The 18059-nt window shown below is 31.6% G+C and overlaps 1 protein-coding gene across 2 annotated transcripts in view; it reads left to right on the top strand.

Moving 5' to 3' along the window:
* The window catches only part of LOC129969230 (uncharacterized), a 34336-nt gene extending 18300 nt beyond the window's left edge, over nt 1–16036 (top strand). For both annotated transcript variants that reach the window (XM_056083694.1, XM_056083702.1), the window contains exons 2-5: nt 10880–11015; nt 11114–11193; nt 12787–12905; nt 15805–16036. In XM_056083694.1, the coding sequence (XP_055939669.1) occupies nt 10897–11015; nt 11114–11193; nt 12787–12905; nt 15805–15960 (474 nt within the window). In that variant the 5' untranslated portion in view covers nt 10880–10896 and the 3' untranslated portion in view covers nt 15961–16036. The remainder of the gene's footprint in view (nt 1–10879; nt 11016–11113; nt 11194–12786; nt 12906–15804) is intronic.
* Nucleotides 16037–18059: the final 2023 nt, after the last annotated feature.

Here is an 18059-nt window from a genome sequence, read left to right as displayed (position 1 = left end):
AGCTTTTAACAGTTCATTTTCATTTATTGAAAAATATTTTTCAAGAAGATGCAAAAAAATTGTAAATTTTACAAGAATTATTTGCAAGGTTTTTAATTAATTTTATTTTATTAAATTATTATAGACTTAATTAGTTCTGTGAAGTTAGGTTTGTAATACAGTCAAATATTTTAAACGGCAATAAAAGTTTTGTTCGCAAAATTATCATATTTAAAATAGCTCTGTACTCAGACTATATGATCCAAAGATTAGTATGTACGATATAATTCAAAATTTTAAAAAATGTGCTTAAACTTATTATAATACAAGTCAGCGCTTCAGGTAACAGTCAACTCGCTTTACATCTCACTGTTGCTGCGACGATGACATTGATATTTACGCCCAAAAAGCATATAAAAGATTTTTTTTTTTCGAATAGTAGTTTTGTTACTCTTTTGTAACTACATGCTTTTGGTTTCCAATCAAAATGATTATGGTGTCTTTCAAAGAATGTCCCGCAAAGCATATAAGCATCTAATTAGTTTATAGGAGGCAGATGACGCTTGAGTGTAATGTTCTCTGCTTACTGTGCAAGTATAATATTATAATTTGAATAGAACTATCATTTGTTGTGATCAGATGTAGTTCATTAAAATTGGTTGCGATAGTTAATACTATTAAATATGACGAGCAAGCAGCTGTTCGGGGTGGGCGATTAGTTGGGTTTTTAAAAAATGCATATAAGGTAATTGGCAACTAATGAAAGAATGCATTAAAATGTTAACACTTTCAGCGTTACCGACGAGATATCTCGCCTTTCAGATACTTCCAATTACAGGTTTCTGTGGGCTAAAATTTGTCTCTTATGCCAGTTTAGATAAAAGTAAAGGTATTCTTCAGATATGTAGAAGAAAGTTCAACCTATCTAAACTGGCATAAGAGACAAATTTTAACCCACAGAAACCTGTAATTGGAAGTATCTGAAAGACGAGATATCTCATCAGTAGTGTTGAAAGTGTTAATACGTGACAGCAATTAATAGATTTATAACTTCAGATTATAAAAAAAGAAAAAAAAAGGAACTTTATCGAAGGAATTATGATTCAGTCTCTATCAAACGTCTTTTCGATTATCAGAAGTATTTACAGTTGCAGTGGAATGATATTGAAATTTTACTGTTTAAGATGTGCTATATTTATTGGATGCATTTAGAAAAGTTTATAAATCGTTCATTTACAAGTGAATAAGAAAAATTCTGATTCTTAACCCTTTAACCTACAACTATGCCAGTTTAGCCCGTAGTACGATGATCAGGTTAGAACTACAAATAAGTATTATTTTTTTATTTATGTTATATTTTAGAAATTGATAATAATTCTTTTGTATATCTACCACAATTATTACATCAGGTTGCAATTACCTATCAAATATCCCACAAAATTAAACCAGTTGTGTCTTATACACAGTATTTACATTCCATAAGTCGTGCGCGTACAATTTAGGACCGATTTGCCGAAACATGGAATGGCTCGAAGTCAGCGCGACCTTGTTTACGTTTTTGACCTAAACTTTTGGAACGTATATCGTATGTTAAGAGGTTAAAAAACATTTTTCAGTTCTATCAATTTTATTTATCAACCTATTAACAGTCTGATAGTGTTAACAGCAGTAAATCTGAAATTCGCAAAATTTGTAGATTGTTCCAAACCGGGTAACTTGATCCAATTAAATCGAATTGCATCGTCTTCATTGTTTCTCCTCATGTATAGTTAACAACTTATAAAAACATGAAATTCACTTTTCTGTCGGAATGGCCCATTATCTTCCACCATTTCCAGCGGCAGATAATTCCCCAGTTATTCTGCTGCATCATAAATCAAAGCTCTCTTACGATGGAGTGGATACGTTCTTGTTTTGTGATCCACACTCGGTGAAGGCTTGTTATTGTGTTCCATGGCAAAACAAACGCAAGTGACAAATCGCTGCCTCTGTGCCCATGACAGATCATTAATTAGAAATTGTGTTTGTGACTTTTTCGCTTCCTCCGATCTCGGCCTGCCATTGTTGGAAATCTATGCAGTGCGGAATTCAGGTACAACTACTTTTACCTTATCCCGCGGCCATTTATGATGAATATTGCGTCGGAGTAGAGTTGCTGATGGCGTACGTGTAGAAGAAAATGACTCCGGTGTCATTAAAGTAGGCTGTCTTGCCGTTTCGAGTTGCAACCTTCATTCTCGATTGCCCTGCTAATCACAAGGTTCAGTTTTAGTTGTATGACTGCTTTCTCTTTTTTTTACTTCTCTGGCAATCAAATTTGAATATTGTTATTTCTTTATGTTGAGGAATTGAGCTCTGGCAATGAGGTATAGGATTTTTTTTCTTCTGGTATGCTCAGTTAAGGTAAATCTGTTCATATGCGTATCGAGGTTTCCAGATTTTGAAACATGTAATGAAAGAAATTGAAAAATGGAGTTATTTCTGTATTATAAGTATGTAAAAGGTATTGAAAATAGCTTTGACTTTGATACAACAAGAATATCCAAGATCTAGAAACCCGACCAATTCAAAGTCGATAATACAAGATATGATACAAAAATATCAATAAATATATAAAATAAATGACAATTTTACCATTTTATTACAAATTTTCAATATCGCCTTCATTACAAATAGGCATCTTAACAAATTCGAATTTCTAGAGTAATTTAGCGTTGCATCAGAGTTATATGTAAGGATTTCAGCACCTATGGTCAAAGAAATTATACCCACTCAGTAAAATTGGAAGAAAACTCACGTTTTTATTTATTTATTTTAGCTTAAAAATTCCCCAAATTGTCTCCTACTGATATTTAAAACTATAAATAATTTTTATGATTCAAGATTATAACAAATCAATAAATTCATAGATTATTTTTCAGAGTCATTGTCACCCGTGTGTGTTGGTGTCATAGGCCAGTTAGCCATTGGATGAAACGGCTTGACACAAGTTATAACACAGTGTAAACTCACCACGCGAAATTCCGATGAGCGATCATAAGATAGTTGTTGGAACGAGTAATAAGTCTGTGAATAATCCAATATTTCAAATATCGCTTTATATTGCATCACTTACCAGAGAATTTTTGAAATAATTTTTTTCATTGAAAAAGAAACCTTATGTATGGAATGCTTACACCGTAAATTATTTCCAAATCTAATTAATTTTTTTATTTGTTTTATAATTTTTTATCCATTTTGTACTTATACAAAATTATATATTACTTAGACATCAACAGGAGGTAACTTTTATAAGTTCATATTTGCATATTGTTACGAACAATTAGCATTTTAATTTTTACTACTTTAGAAAATTACTTTTAATTTTTCACCAACATTATTAAGATACATGTAATCTTTAGTTACATTGCATTTTAAGTAACCTGTTGCACAACAAACAACTTAAAATGTAATAATTATTAATTGTGAGAAAGTGAAGCATGGCTTTTTTCTCCCTTTATTTTTTGATTGAAGCAGTTTATATTTCAGAATACTTTTTCAAAATTTCAAACAGTGGGAATGGTTTCTCAAAAACTTTCTCGCATCTTCTCTATTAAATGTGCGTGTGTATTATTATACAATTTACTTAAAATATATTATGTACAGCATAGTAATACAATATACAGAATATATAAGAAAGCATCAAACATTTTCTTGGTTTTTAATTGATTTATATTTTAATTTATCTTTTGGATTTTGAAAAACGACGATGACTTTCTTCTTGTCTTGAAGATCACGTGTCCCAAATTTCATCAAGGTCAGACAAAACTGTAAATTTCTGTAAAAGATATACAAATAAACATTCATTATTATACCCATAGATTAAGTTTTGAAATGGATTAAATTAATATTTTTCGAATATTAACGTGCATTTTTACTCTCTCGCATACAAAGTACACAAAGAGTAAGTATTGTAGTCATCAAAAATTCGAACTCGAAATTTTGATAGATTTTAGACCTCCGAGTCCGGGGGGGGAGCATTTTTACCATTATATCTGTTTGTCTGTGAACACGATAATTCAAAAACTTTGATGCAGATTGCTGAAATTCAATATCCGGAATTACAGCATTTCTAGATTTCTGTCAAATTTTGAACTAAATTCATTTCCAGGAAGTCTGTCTGACAGTTCGTGTTGTACAAGTGAATTCGATAACTGCGAAACTCAGAGCTAGGTAGATAACATTTGGTGCATAAGTTAAACATGCTGTCTATGGATCTGTACTATTTCAAGCATGTAAACGCAATAACACAGTGACTTAAATCCATGAAATTTGGTATGTTATCTTGTGACCACAACAGTTGTTTTGTGTCAAATGTTGCTGTCAGTCGGCCGGCAAAAAGGCGACCAAAATACATATTCTGTTATTCTTTGAGGGAAAATACTCCTAGTTTTTTTTTAATAAACTAAAATGCAAAATTGTTGTTTCATTTTCCCAAGCATTCGCATCTATCTCAAATAATTTGTCTGATGTGTTGTACTGATCCACCACTGAGAGGCGGATTTAGTGTTTTGAGGCCCCAGGAGTGCAAATTATAAGGACTTAACAAACTGGTCAATTTATTTCCACATTTTAAATTTAATATCACGTTAATGATTTCTTTTACGTTGAATTTTGATATTCATTAACTTTGTAAAAACCCATGATTTCTAATTATGACTATGCTATGAGAACAAGTATCCATGCTTGTTCTCATAATGAAGCAATTTGGAAACTGACCAATTACATTTGGTAAAAGTGTCAATATTATCTTTATAATTCATAAAATTTGTTTTAAAAATTTATTTGACAATTGATTTAATAACATCTTTTAAATCGACCTGAATCTGGAAGTCATGCTCCCAGTCTAACGACCCTAGACAGCCGTCGAGTTGGAAATACCCCCTTCGATTGCGTTTTTACTAATTGTTGGAAATATAATTTATCTATTCTCTATATCTGCTCTCATATTTACGTTTAAATTTATTTCGAAAATCTATAAGAGGCTTTACACGAAATTCTGGAATTAATCGAAATTTATTACAGATCTTTTATGGTAGCTTTTCTTTTTGTCTTCTAATTATGCTTTTAAAAATAATTCTGAGCGCGAAACTGCATGAATTGGATACAATTGATCATGATGTGGAAGTCTAAAATTATGTTTTTGTCTAGCCAGCGAATGTTCATTCGATCTTGTATGTGCAATTAATTGGTCCGATCGAAATCGGAAGAGGCGAGATGAAATTAAATTGGCTGTTTTTTTTTATCAGGTGTAAGCCATTCATTTGCGCAAGTGGATTGATTGTACTACTTTTTTGGACGTTCTCGGTATGGTCATACGGGGAAAATTGAATATAAGCTTTGATATTCTTAAAAGCTAATATTTCAAATCCGGGAACAGTACTTCTTGTTCTTATAGGTTCTTTAATTACAGATGAAATAGTGTGACGTAGTTAGAGTGATATTTTTAGAAGACATTTAGCGGTAGACTTAGCTTCAGCAGAAATCAGCTTGCTTCCGTGAATCCACTGTCTGTTCAAAGCTCCTTTATCTTAAGCTGAATGCACAATAAAAAAAAAAAAATATGCCGCCTTAATGCAATCTGTGAAATGTTAGGGTATTCGAAATACTGATTCAGAGTGAATCACAGTTTGGTTTTCTTTTTGTCTATTGTCTGTCTTTGGCGACCAGCTTGCTCTTCCGGAATACATTTTTGTTGTTGTCGTTGATTAAATTGTTTATATGAAATTTTGTTATTTAAATTTTTATTTTGTTATCTGATTAAACTAAAAAATATAAATTTAATGCAGTCAGTCTACTACAAATCATTGCGCGTACAAATTTAAATATATATATACACACACTACTAAATAAAGCTGGAAGTGAAAGCCCTTCTTCGAGACACATTTCTCTTCTTGTCTTGTCAGGCATGACACCTTCCTTGGACCGATTCTGTTAAACTTTTAAGCAAAATCTTTTACCTTCCTCCCCCCTCCCTTTTCTATTCTCTTTTTTATTATTTCTTTATTCACGCCACAACTGCAAAATATTATAATTTTGTTAGATACTTTGATGGTTATTTTTTCAATCAATATCCTTTATGTAATTATAGTTTGTGGCGGCGTCATGGCTTAGGAGTAACGCGTCTTCCCCGTGATCTGGGCATCCCAGGTTCGAGTTATGGTTGTTCTTTACCCTGTGTTCTATCTATAAGATGTGTGAAAGAGCCCCCCTGTAAAAAGGGGTTGTGGAAGCGAGCGTGTGTATGTCATCTTCATATGAGCTAGAAGTCAGGCTTCTGCCCTCAGGTGCTAAGGGCCCTTTACTATTTAGAAGCTACTGCACAAAATCTCGACTTAAAATCGCTGACTTTGTCAGCGGGCTTGTCTATGACAAGTGCCATAAGTAACAACACATTTGTCTTGTGTTACTTTTCAGCACTGTTAGGTCCGGAAATTAATAATTTTGAGTTCAAATACTCCGCAATCAGTCCTTCAAATCAGCAAAATTAGTTTAATTATATGTTAACGTCCGGTTTTTCCCAAGCAACACTAGGGTTACTTAGAGAAGAATTTCGTAATATTGAACCAAGATCAAATGACGAGGATGACACCCGATACACTTCCTCTCCACACTACCGCATACATCACCGGGAGGTATTTGGCTCCACGCATTTAACGTATACACCATACCCACTTACACGATTGCTCAATGAGATCGGGTGTCGAATCTGGAAATTCCCGGTCGCGAAACCGTGACCACCACGCCTTTGCAGTCCACCCTACTTCAGAGATAAAGCCCAAAGAGAGAAATTTTTTATATTAATTTTAGAATTGACAAAAGCACTAGATTGAATGGTTTGATGGGACAATGTGATTAGTCTGAATTTCATCATAACAATAAAAACATCACAGATTTTATATTAAATCAAATTTTAGAAATTTATTAAACTTTGAGAAAGAAAATTGGTGTCTCCAGAAACATAATGTTTTTAGCTTGAAGATAATGTAAAAATAATTTTTATGGGGTAATATTTTCGGAAAGTTAACTCATTTAAAATGGCACTTATTATTTTTTTTAAACCATTCCCATCTCATACTGATTTTTTTTAATTTTTTTTTAACCATTTCCATGTCATACTGACTGATCATTGCAATTCAATAGCACTGCACACCCGTCTTTTTGGTTTGGAAATTCTTTGCACACACTTTATCGATCCGTGTCGAATGGGTTAAAGGTCTAATCTTGCGAACGAAAAATTCAGCAGTCATAGAATAGCGGAAATAAATGAAATTATAAATCCTCGCGTGACTTTTGAAAAATAAGACTTCAATGGGTTATAAAATTAACACACAAAATATTTCTAACGATTCATAGAATTCCGACAGAACTTGATTCGTGAATACTTGATTACCGTACTTGATACAGTATCAAAAATGGTAACAATTATTGAGGATAATTTTTTTAACCCAACGTTTTTGAATTAAATTCCGTTATATGTGTGCCTGATTTGAATCTACACTTAAGCTCTTTTCAAATGGAATGGACATAAATATGGGTCAGATGATGATACCAAGCGAAATCGCACCTTCCTACACAAACTTCCAAATCATATTTCATACCACGTATACACGTATAACCTATCATTGGATCATGGATATTTGACCCTCTACAGATATAACAGCCTCCAGGCCCTTATGATGGCAGATCTTCCATGGAATGGAGCCTCTATCTTAATATCTATTTAAAGTTCAGTTCAGTTATATTAACGTCCCGTTTTGAAGCAACACGGACCTTGTAATTTTGAACCGCAATCAGATGACGAGGGAGATACCTGAACTGGCATCCTAATCTCCAAACTTCCACAAAACACCAGCGGGAGAACATTTGGCCCAGAAGGATTTAACGAGCACCAGACCGGCTTTCACGACGTTTCTTCAGTGGATTCGGGTCTAGAACCTCAAACCTCGGTTCCGAAGCCGATATTTCACCACCAGGCCATCGCGATCCTTTTCTGTTAAGAGATACAGCTCATTATGTATTACATTACAAAAAGAAAAAGAAAAATTGATGTGGTTTTTTTTTTTAATGAAATGCTGTATTTTTAAATACTCTACCGTATGTGTTGGATTTGATTTATTTTTGCATGGCAAACCGCACACATTTTATGTACAATTTATAGTAGGTAATCCATAAAATGGTAGTTAGTTCCTGTTTATATAGCTCGCATTAAAATAGTAAAAGCTTCTTTGTATCGAATGACAATTAGGGGTATATGCGAAAGAATCAATTTGTAAAATAAGTTGTATCCGATAAAATAAGAACTTGACACATGTCAACTTAGTCTTGGTAAAACTAAAAATTATTCTTCATTCTGGGACCATAAACTATCAATTAATCGAATAGAATCCATTTACGGCGTCCTATATGAATGGATTCTACTTTTCCTAAAGCCTCCCATCTCCATTGCTATATGTTCTCGTGTGGTTTTTATTAGAATCTTTATGCATTAAGTCACGTGTATCGATTTCATTTATATATTTCAGAGAAATGTTTTCCCTCTGCTCATAAAATAAGTATAGCGGAAAGAGAGAGAGACAGAATCTGTAACATACAGTCTTTCGCTTCATGCAATTTCGCGATTTTATAATTAACTGAATGAACCTTTAACTGAACATACAGAATGGTTATAAAATTACATTACGGATATACGAGTTTTATCAACTACGACAATCAATGGAGACGAATGAAAAACGAAATATAGATATTTCAAAGTATGCGATCCTGAATAAAAAGAGCAAAAACCGCGGTCAGATGACGAGGACGACACCTGAGCTGAACCCCCCCCCCCTCTCCACACCAGCGAGAGGACGGATTTAACGTGCACCAGACCCGCTTACATGACGGTTCTTCGGTGAAATTGGGTCACGAACCTGAAACCCTCCGGTTCCAAAGCCTAGACCTTACCACCAGGCCTCCGCGGCCCCCGAATTCTTAGGAATACTGCTACAGTGTCGAATTTTTTAAAAATGCAGACAGTTACCATTTTTTTATGTATTATTAAATTATTTGCTTGATTAAAAACAAACTGAATTTTACATTTTATGGATGATCTTTCAACGGCATCCATAAAATGCAAAAACAAGCAAAATTTTATGTTTTATTGATGACCTTTAAATGGCATCTATAAAACGTTAAAGGCATACGTCAGATATAAAATAAAAATTATGGTAACAATTTACCACGACAAGAGAATAAATAAGGGCACAAGTTTTTTTCCTTACTTTTTAATTAGTTCTTCAAATAAAACAGATTTTTTTTTATTTTAATTTTTTTGACGTCGCCTGTTTAGTGTATTTTCTGTGTTTATATTATGTTACAAATATATTTTGTATGTTTTTTATTATTTTTTTATTTCATTTTTTCTGTTATCTTTTCAATCTTTCCCACTGATGTTCACGCGTTTTGCATCCTTTTCGGTGGATTGAACTGGTAAGGGTTGAATAAATAATGAAAATATAAAAAAAATATCCCACTTGCTTGCTGTCACGCACAATGAACTTTGCACGCGGGAGATGTTAGACAGCAGTGAAACGCGTATTGATGGATGGGTTTCCGAATCCACAAATTGTATTTGACATTCGAGAGGCGCCATCGGGGACCCACCATCAAGTAGGAAACTAACTAGATGCCCCCGACATCTCGAGATTATTTTGCCATTTTTTAGGGTTTTAAATATTTATGATATCAATTGATCTCCAAGTCGTGTGCTTAAAAATATACAAATAAAAATCAAGTATCGTTTAAATTTCATATTGAAAATAAATATGGAATTAGTGAAAAAAATATATGAAGTTAAAATAATTCATATCAAATATAATTCTTTTTTTTTTTTTTTTTTTTTTTTTTTAGTCGTTTGCAAATCTTTTGTGCAGTTCACTGACTGAATCAGAATTCTGCAATCCTGGCTAATTTTGTCTGATTATTTCGAATATGTTACAATTTTAATAATTTTTTGTACCTATTTTTTTTTTTTTTACACGTTATACAACAACCAACTCTCATGAATGTTTGTTGTAATATGAGCTACTTAAAAACTGTTTATATTGGGATAAAATCGATAAACAAACTTTAATTTTGGGAATTTGAAAAAAGAACCTCTGGAACTGGCGTTTTCTAAGGGTCTTTGCAGAATTTATTCTGATCTTGTTTTTCATAAGTTCTTTTAAAGTTATTGCATGACTATCCTGTATGTTTAAATTATTTTTCGAAACTTATTCTTTAAGAACCAGCTTTGTACAAGATCTATCTATATGCGTATCTTCCATTGTTTAATGGAAGATTATCAGTGAAAATAGAGATCTTTTCTTGCCTCCCTAGCTCTCAACGTCAAGTGTCATACTCACAAAGACCAAGGGGAAAATAAAAAGCACCACAGATTCTTCACATACATTTGCATTCATAAATATCAACCAAACAGAGTTTTTCTTTGTTGAAAATCTTCCTTTCAAAGTTGAAAATCTTTGTAAACTGTTTCATTTTCTTTTAATTTCTTAAATGTTTGTAAATTCTCTACATAGTTATTTTGGTTTTTCCTGCTGTAAATATTTTGATATTTAATAAAATTCCCGTAACACGCCCACCAAAACATTCGGTGACCAGAATGATTTACGGGGATATGCGATGGCGTTCTGTTCTATATGTATATCTTATCTACACATATCGAACAAGATCGTTTGCTATATGCGCAAGATCTATTCGATGGGACAAAATGAAATGAATTGAATTGCCTCTAAAAATTCCTTTAATCATTATTTAATTTTTGATGCTTTTCATTAATGTTTATTTTTATTCGATGTATTAAATTGTATTATTTTTTCAGAGGCTATTAAGTGTATTATGAGGTTACAAAAATGCTACTTCACGAGTGTGGCAGCTCTCATCCTGTTCCTCATTGTGCCATCTCACGGAAAGAAAGCTCATTACAACAGAGGCTCGAAACATAGCCATTTAGAGAGGTAATTTTTTGCAAGCTGTGTGAATTTATCTAATTCCAGTTCATTGATTCGTACTGTTTCGATTGAAACTAATTCCTGTTTTCCTTATTGTGTTACAGAATAATAGAAAAAGAAGATATATTACATCCTGATCAGAACAAAGAAATACATAACCACTTAGCCAAACATGACGATCAAGGTACTTTTTTTCCTTTTAAAATTACTCTCAAATTTTAGTAAGTTATACAGATTTAACGTGTATATGTCCTTGGAGTATTTCATTTAAGCATTATATCGGATTGGTAATGATTCGATATTGATTGTTGGTAGGGATATAGTTTAACCAGTTTAACTTCGGAAAATACGCATTTAAATTTTCAAACATATATATATTATAAAAATATAGTAAATAATTAATTATAAATATAATAATTGTCTTTGAATAAACTCGTCATAACGCAAAATGTTGTTCTTTTTCCCATGCTGAGTATACTCGTCAAAAACAAAGTTAACTGATTAATATTGTCAGGACATATATATATATATATATTAAGTTTTTAGCGAAGATTAATATTAGAATATTTCAGTTAGATAATACAGTAAACATTTATTATTATTGTGGTATTTGATACAAATTTATATTTTATTTATTCGTGGTTAGACCACAAAAGTAACTGGAAAAAAAAAACACAAATCAACACCAAAATGCGTTTGGAAAAAAATATACTCAGCCGGAGGCATATGCATACAATTATAACTTAATAAAACAGTAGATTTTTGTATTTGGTTTATCACTTTCCAAAATTTCGATAATTTTTCACTTTTGAAGCTCCTTTTTTTAAAAAAAAATGAATAAATATGTAATTGGATTTTTAAAATTATATTTTGAAATAACCGTTTGCGAATAATCAAGAATTTACTATATTTAAAATGTTGCGAAAAATATAAATTAATAAAGTCTAAGAAGTGTGTTTGTTCTATAAAATCTTAATGCTGTCCTGTGAATACATTTAGGACAGCATTATAATGTCTCAGCTTCGGAGTCAAAGGACTACGCATTAGAGACCCGATTTTAATTTTTGAGAAAATATAGTTGCGTGTTTAATCTCATCTCTTAAAGAACATTTTTCTATAAATTTTATAGTATTGAATAATTAAATTAAAATATTTATTGTAGATAAAACAAATATATGCAGAGTGTCACAAAATCTTTTCGATGCAAAAAAATTATTGTAAAAAATCTATTATAATTTTGTCTATAGTTATTTCGACATATTGTAAAAACGTTTATAAAAAATTGAATGAACCATTTAATTTTAGTAAATTTCAATGTGGTAACTCTAAGAGTGTCAAAACAGTATTCCGATTCTTGCTAAATTTTGCCATCAATTTGGTTGTCTCTCTAGACATAACATCTGTGATTTTAACTTTGAATGTACCAATACCTTCAACTGGCATTGCAAACACTCTGTCCTTTACGTAACGTCAAAACGGTCACTAAAGAATATATCCATTATGGAGTAGAAGAACAACTGATTGAACTTTTCTCCTCGTTGACGCCATTTCTATAACAGTTGAAATTAAAATCACTATTTATGCATTCCTTATACTATATGTTGGATTTTAAAAAAAGTCCCTTAGTAAAAATTTTATAGTATAATTTTCAATTATTCTTTCGTACTAAGAGAAAGACTTTATGACTACCCTATATATTTATTATCTTGAAGGAACAATTTCTTATTCCTTTGAATCAAAACTAAAGCTTTAATTTATGTTGTTCTTCCTCTTTCAGATGAATGCCATAAAGCAGCGCTTCACAAATGTGGCCAAACTTTTCTTAGGGCTCACAAGTTGTTATCTTACTTAGATGACGATTTGGTAGCTTTTAGAACAAGATGCGGCGTGAGAACGGTAAGTATCCCTTTTTCACTAAGGTAATAAATGGAAATGAATCTATCAAATTTTATTGATAAACAGAAACTACTGTAGTTTTGTTGTAATATCTCGGCTTCAAGGCCTGTTTTTACTCGTGTATGATCGATCAGGGCAAAATGTCATCGCGGTATATCGCAGAAGCTGTAGGTGGATTGTCTGCTCAGATATCATCTTCATCATCTGATCATGGTTTCAAAATTATATGGTCTCGTGTTGCTTCAAAATGGGATGTTAATACAAGTAATCTAAACTGTTAGTTCAGGAAGAACGAAATATGTATTTAAACTAGGAAAGTATTCTCTTTTATAGGGATCGTCTTATGTTCTGGAAAAAAAGCGTAATAAGTGCGTGCACACTTGTAGGCAGCTGAAAAGGAATCTATGGTGGCGGGAAAAAAATGGAAAGGGACCAGCCATCTTTATTCTGCAGTCCATCATTGTATATGAAAATTAAAAATATTATTTTAAAGCAGTAATGTATACTAAAAGATGCTTGCCGGAAATGTTCATAAGGGTTTTTCTACATATTTAAAATTGTATAAACGAAAATTTATATGGGAGCCATTTTGATTAAAAGCAAAATGAATTCATTAAAAATAGAATTTACAAATGACAGCTTTTATCATTCAGATATATTAAATGGAGTAATAAAAACAATAAAAAAGAATTCAAAAAATCCTAATAATATATATAAATTCCGTTTATCAACAACATAATAATGTTTCAAGTTCTTTTCAGAAGTTTACAAGAACAGCATCTTTAATTCGTTTAAACATAATTATTTGACAAATCACGTATGTTTAACCCTTTGCTCTCGGGAAAAGTAATTCGATGCATGATTATTCATCTAATACGAGGACTTGTTTTTCATCACTTATCATTTAATACAAGTCCTTCGAAAAATGTATATTATTATTGTAAGTTAAATTTCCCGAAAAATGAATTACATCATCTTACCAGTCTATAGATATTTTAAATAATCGAAATTTAAAAAATAATAATAATAAAACGTCAAAATAATGCATCTTCATGAATAGTGTCTGAGAGGAAGCATCAGAGTGCAAAGTATTAAGAATCACCGTAAATATTTTAATTCACTTATAATCTCTTGTCTTTTCTGTAAGTATAAAATCTTTTTTTTTAACAAAGAAATAATTTAAAAGTGAATTTTATTCAAAATATTTTGTATTTTGTAATAAAAAATTTTTGTTCACAAAAGAAATCTTTACAAAGCTTTATTTTCTCAGAAGTTTATTCATTTCAACATTCAAATGGAGTAAAATTTATAATTTTAAATTTTATTTGATCCGTTTCTATTCTTTATTTAAATATAAGGTAAAAAAATGTGTAAATGGATGCTGACAAAATGAGCGGTAATCTGAAATATTAATATTTCTTTCATTATTAAAATTATTTCTATTAGGAAATAAATGTAAAATATTTTTTGCAACAAAAAATAATACTAAACGCATTATCTAATAATAATGTTTTAATATTCGATTTTTATTTTTTATTCCTTTTATGATTATATACAGTTTTATAATTACAAATATGGCTGAGTCATTTTATTGAAATTCGAGTTGTTTACAAGAAATCGTGAATGCATGGAACAAACAAAATGGACTCTTTCTTTCTTGCAAAAAGCAGAGTTCGTTTTCTGTTAATTTAGGAATTTTTCCTTATGACAGCCAATGGAAGGGTTTAAGTATTGATATTCAAAACTTCTTAAAGTAATCAGCTTTTGTATAAAGAAACGTGATTTTTGTGTAAGCGTAAATATGGTATGGCTTAATGAATATGATCTGGAAACTGAATAAAAATGTAAAAATTGCAATTTTTTCAACATTTTTATTGAAATCAAACATAAAATATAATTCTTTATCATTTAAATCTTTTTCGAATCGTAAATTATATATTTACACTTACACTAACGATTTTAAAATTAGCTATTGCGCCTCCATTAGCGTGGGCAGCGTGTATATATATGAATCTGACTGTATTATTATACGCCATCCGGCGACCTTATGCTGGTATCCCGCGAAAACTAATCTTAAACTGAGCTTATGATCATCCCGCCACCACTGAACTTAATAGTATCAACAAGATTTGTTGTGGCCGACTGAAGTCTTTATCATAATCCACCTATATCACTAGCTAATTCACCGAATTGGCATCCTCTTCCAGGCTGTTGGCCCCAGCCACAAGGTGGCCCATCTCTGAACTTCCTGCTTAACTTCCCCTACATCGTCCTACGAAAACTATTAGGCAAGTGCCAGAGACACCACATTGAAGCTTGGCAAAAACTATCTGATCTAATGGATCGATTGGTACAGAATTCACCTTCCAAGGTATATATGTGCCAAATATGGTAGCTGTAGGTCAAATGATGTGACCGACAGAGCGCCAACACACACACTCACATTCATGTTAATTATTAGTAAAGATAAAGCCACTTTCCGACGACATGTGGCCTTACGGATTTGGTTATAAATCTGCCAACTGATCCATTGTTGAATCACCCCCACCTGTGGACGGCGATCGGGAGCTTCCTGCAAATTGTCAGTAAAATGAAGAACCCAAGAGAGGGAAAAGAAGGCAAAATGTGCCAGACTCAATTCAGACACAGGCTGTCAGAACAGGCTTAAGACGGATTATCTGGATCAGGCCTACCGACGCCAAATAAAAGAATCCCGATTGGACATGCGATGACATAAGCAAAATATATCCACATTCGAATCCTTTATACCTTTTAGGAATTTTTGAATTTGAATCGCGATTACTCCTTTTTTCAATACAATGTTTTTATTTAATGTTCCATTTTTGTTTTGACTGGCATTTAATAACAACTAATTTTTTTTTCTTTCGTTTTGTTTAAGGCATTCTTCGAATGCTTGAAGACGACCCGAGAGAAAATCTGCAGCCGACAGTACCGCCACCTGTTCAAGGTAGACGGGGAGTTCCGAAAGAAGCTCACCGACGCTCTGTGGTCCACGCGCGTCTGCGTGCTGGGACTCAAGAGCGTCAAGAAATGAAGACGATTGCCAAAACTTATTTTATGTTTGTGCGTCATTTCTTTTTTGTTTGAAATAAAGTGTTTTTTTTATACAAGTAGTGTATTTTTGATAAAAAAAATGTTGGCATATTAACAATTTATTAAAAAATCATTAGTTAAAAAAGATTTTTTTAAATAAAACAAAGGTACACCAAAAAGTTTATTAAAAGATTATTAACAAAAGATTCTTTTTAATTGAATACAAGTGTGCTACAAGTTTAGTAAACAATCATTAGCAAGAAAATATTATTAATGGAGCACTGGTACATTGAACAATTTATTTAAAAAATCATTAATAAAAAAAGTTATTTTTGTTAGAACATTGATACACTAACAGTTTATTAAAAAATCGTTAGCAAAAAAATATTCGTTTTAATTTAACATCGATACATTGACAGTTTATTAAAAGATCATTAATAAAAACGATTCTTTTTAATAAAATATTGGCGCACTAATAGTTTATTTAATCATCATTAATAAAAAAAGGTTTTTTAATAGAATACTGGTGCACTACAATTTATTAAAAGATCATTAATACAAAGAATTTCGATAATATTTACAAGATGCCTTATTATATATGAATTATGACGTACATGGTGAGAAAATCATTCAAAAAAACTCTGTAGCTCACACCACTAGACACGTAGTTACTTCTTAAATGGTAATTAATCACTAAAAAAGCGTTTTTAAACTTTCTTTTATTCTTTATTGAAAACTAATCAAAACTTTGCTTTTTTCGTCGCAAATTTTATCACTAACATTTCGTATCAATTTAAAATACAAAAAAGTTTTTCAGTGATACCAATTTTTTTAATTGCACTAGTCTTTTCCTTGATTTTAGTAAATTTTTAAAAACATTTTTGTATACATTTTACAATACTGTTTTTCTTTATTTTAGTTACTGGATTTACACACGCGCATTATTATTAAATTCATTTTTGCACGCTATTGCTGCTATATAATTAAATTTAAATGTAATAAAAAAAGAAAGAAAATACAAAACAAGTCTAAAATCGTGTGTTAAGATGTTTGAACTAAATGTTTAAATCTTTTTAAGCTTTTTTTAAACATCATATATAGAAAATTTTTTGGAAGTAAAGTTTGGTGCCTAGGTTGAAAAAAAAATTATTAATGAAGATAGAAATATGCCTTCATGTTTTTTACTTGCATGAAATGCTGTCTTTTTTCAGTTCGCTTAGAGCAGGGATGGCGAACCAGTGGCATGCGTGTCATTGATGCACGTGATACAATATTTTGGGCACGCCGCCAATCAAAACGGTTTGCATTTTAGTTCAAAATAACAAAGTTCCCCATGAAGTATTCGTCTATGATTAAATATGTTAGCAAAAATTGTCATACGAGCGCGGCAAGTTACTCGGCTGGAAATGTCATCTCTCGGCATACAAAACCTTTTCAAGAGGAAGAGTTTTTGAAAAAAAGCCTGGTTAGCATCAGCGTCCTCACTTTTTGATGATTTTGATAATAAAGATAAGATAATTCAACGCATCAATGATATTCCTCTACCTAGAAAGGCAATAAAAGAAAGAATCTTTTATATCGCTATTTTTGACGAAAGTACTGACGTCACTAAATCCACGCATTTAGCAGTTTTTGCTTGATATTGTGTATTAAAGTTCATTAAGGAAGAATTAATTATGATAACATTATTGCTAACAACTACAAAGGACCCAGATATTTGTACGACTGTTAAAAATTCGCTTGCTGAGAAAGAAATTGATTTGAAAAGAATTGTTTCAGTAATTGATGGTGCTCTAAATAAAGTGGGTAAAAAAAATCCTTGATTTGTTTATTTCAAACAGACACAGGACATTCGATTCTTAAATTCATTGCTTTATTCACAAATAAGCCTTGTGTGCTAAGAGTGGTTTAACATCTCTTGATAATGTAATGGCGTTAGTTACAAAAATAGTCAACCTCATATAGTCGCAGGCTTTAAATAAGTGAAAGTTTAGTGCTTTGTTTTATGAAATCAATTCGGTGTATAATGGCTTAATAGTATAATAATGTTCGCTGGTTGAGCCGCGGAAACATACTTGAAAGATTTGTTGACTGCTTGAA

The sequence above is a fragment of the Argiope bruennichi genome, chromosome 1 (assembly GCF_947563725.1).
Source record: "Argiope bruennichi chromosome 1, qqArgBrue1.1, whole genome shotgun sequence".
Lineage (NCBI taxonomy): Eukaryota > Metazoa > Arthropoda > Arachnida > Araneae > Araneidae > Argiope > Argiope bruennichi.
The sequence above is the reverse complement of the archived record's forward strand: the minus strand, read 5'-3'. Positions and strand labels throughout refer to the sequence as shown.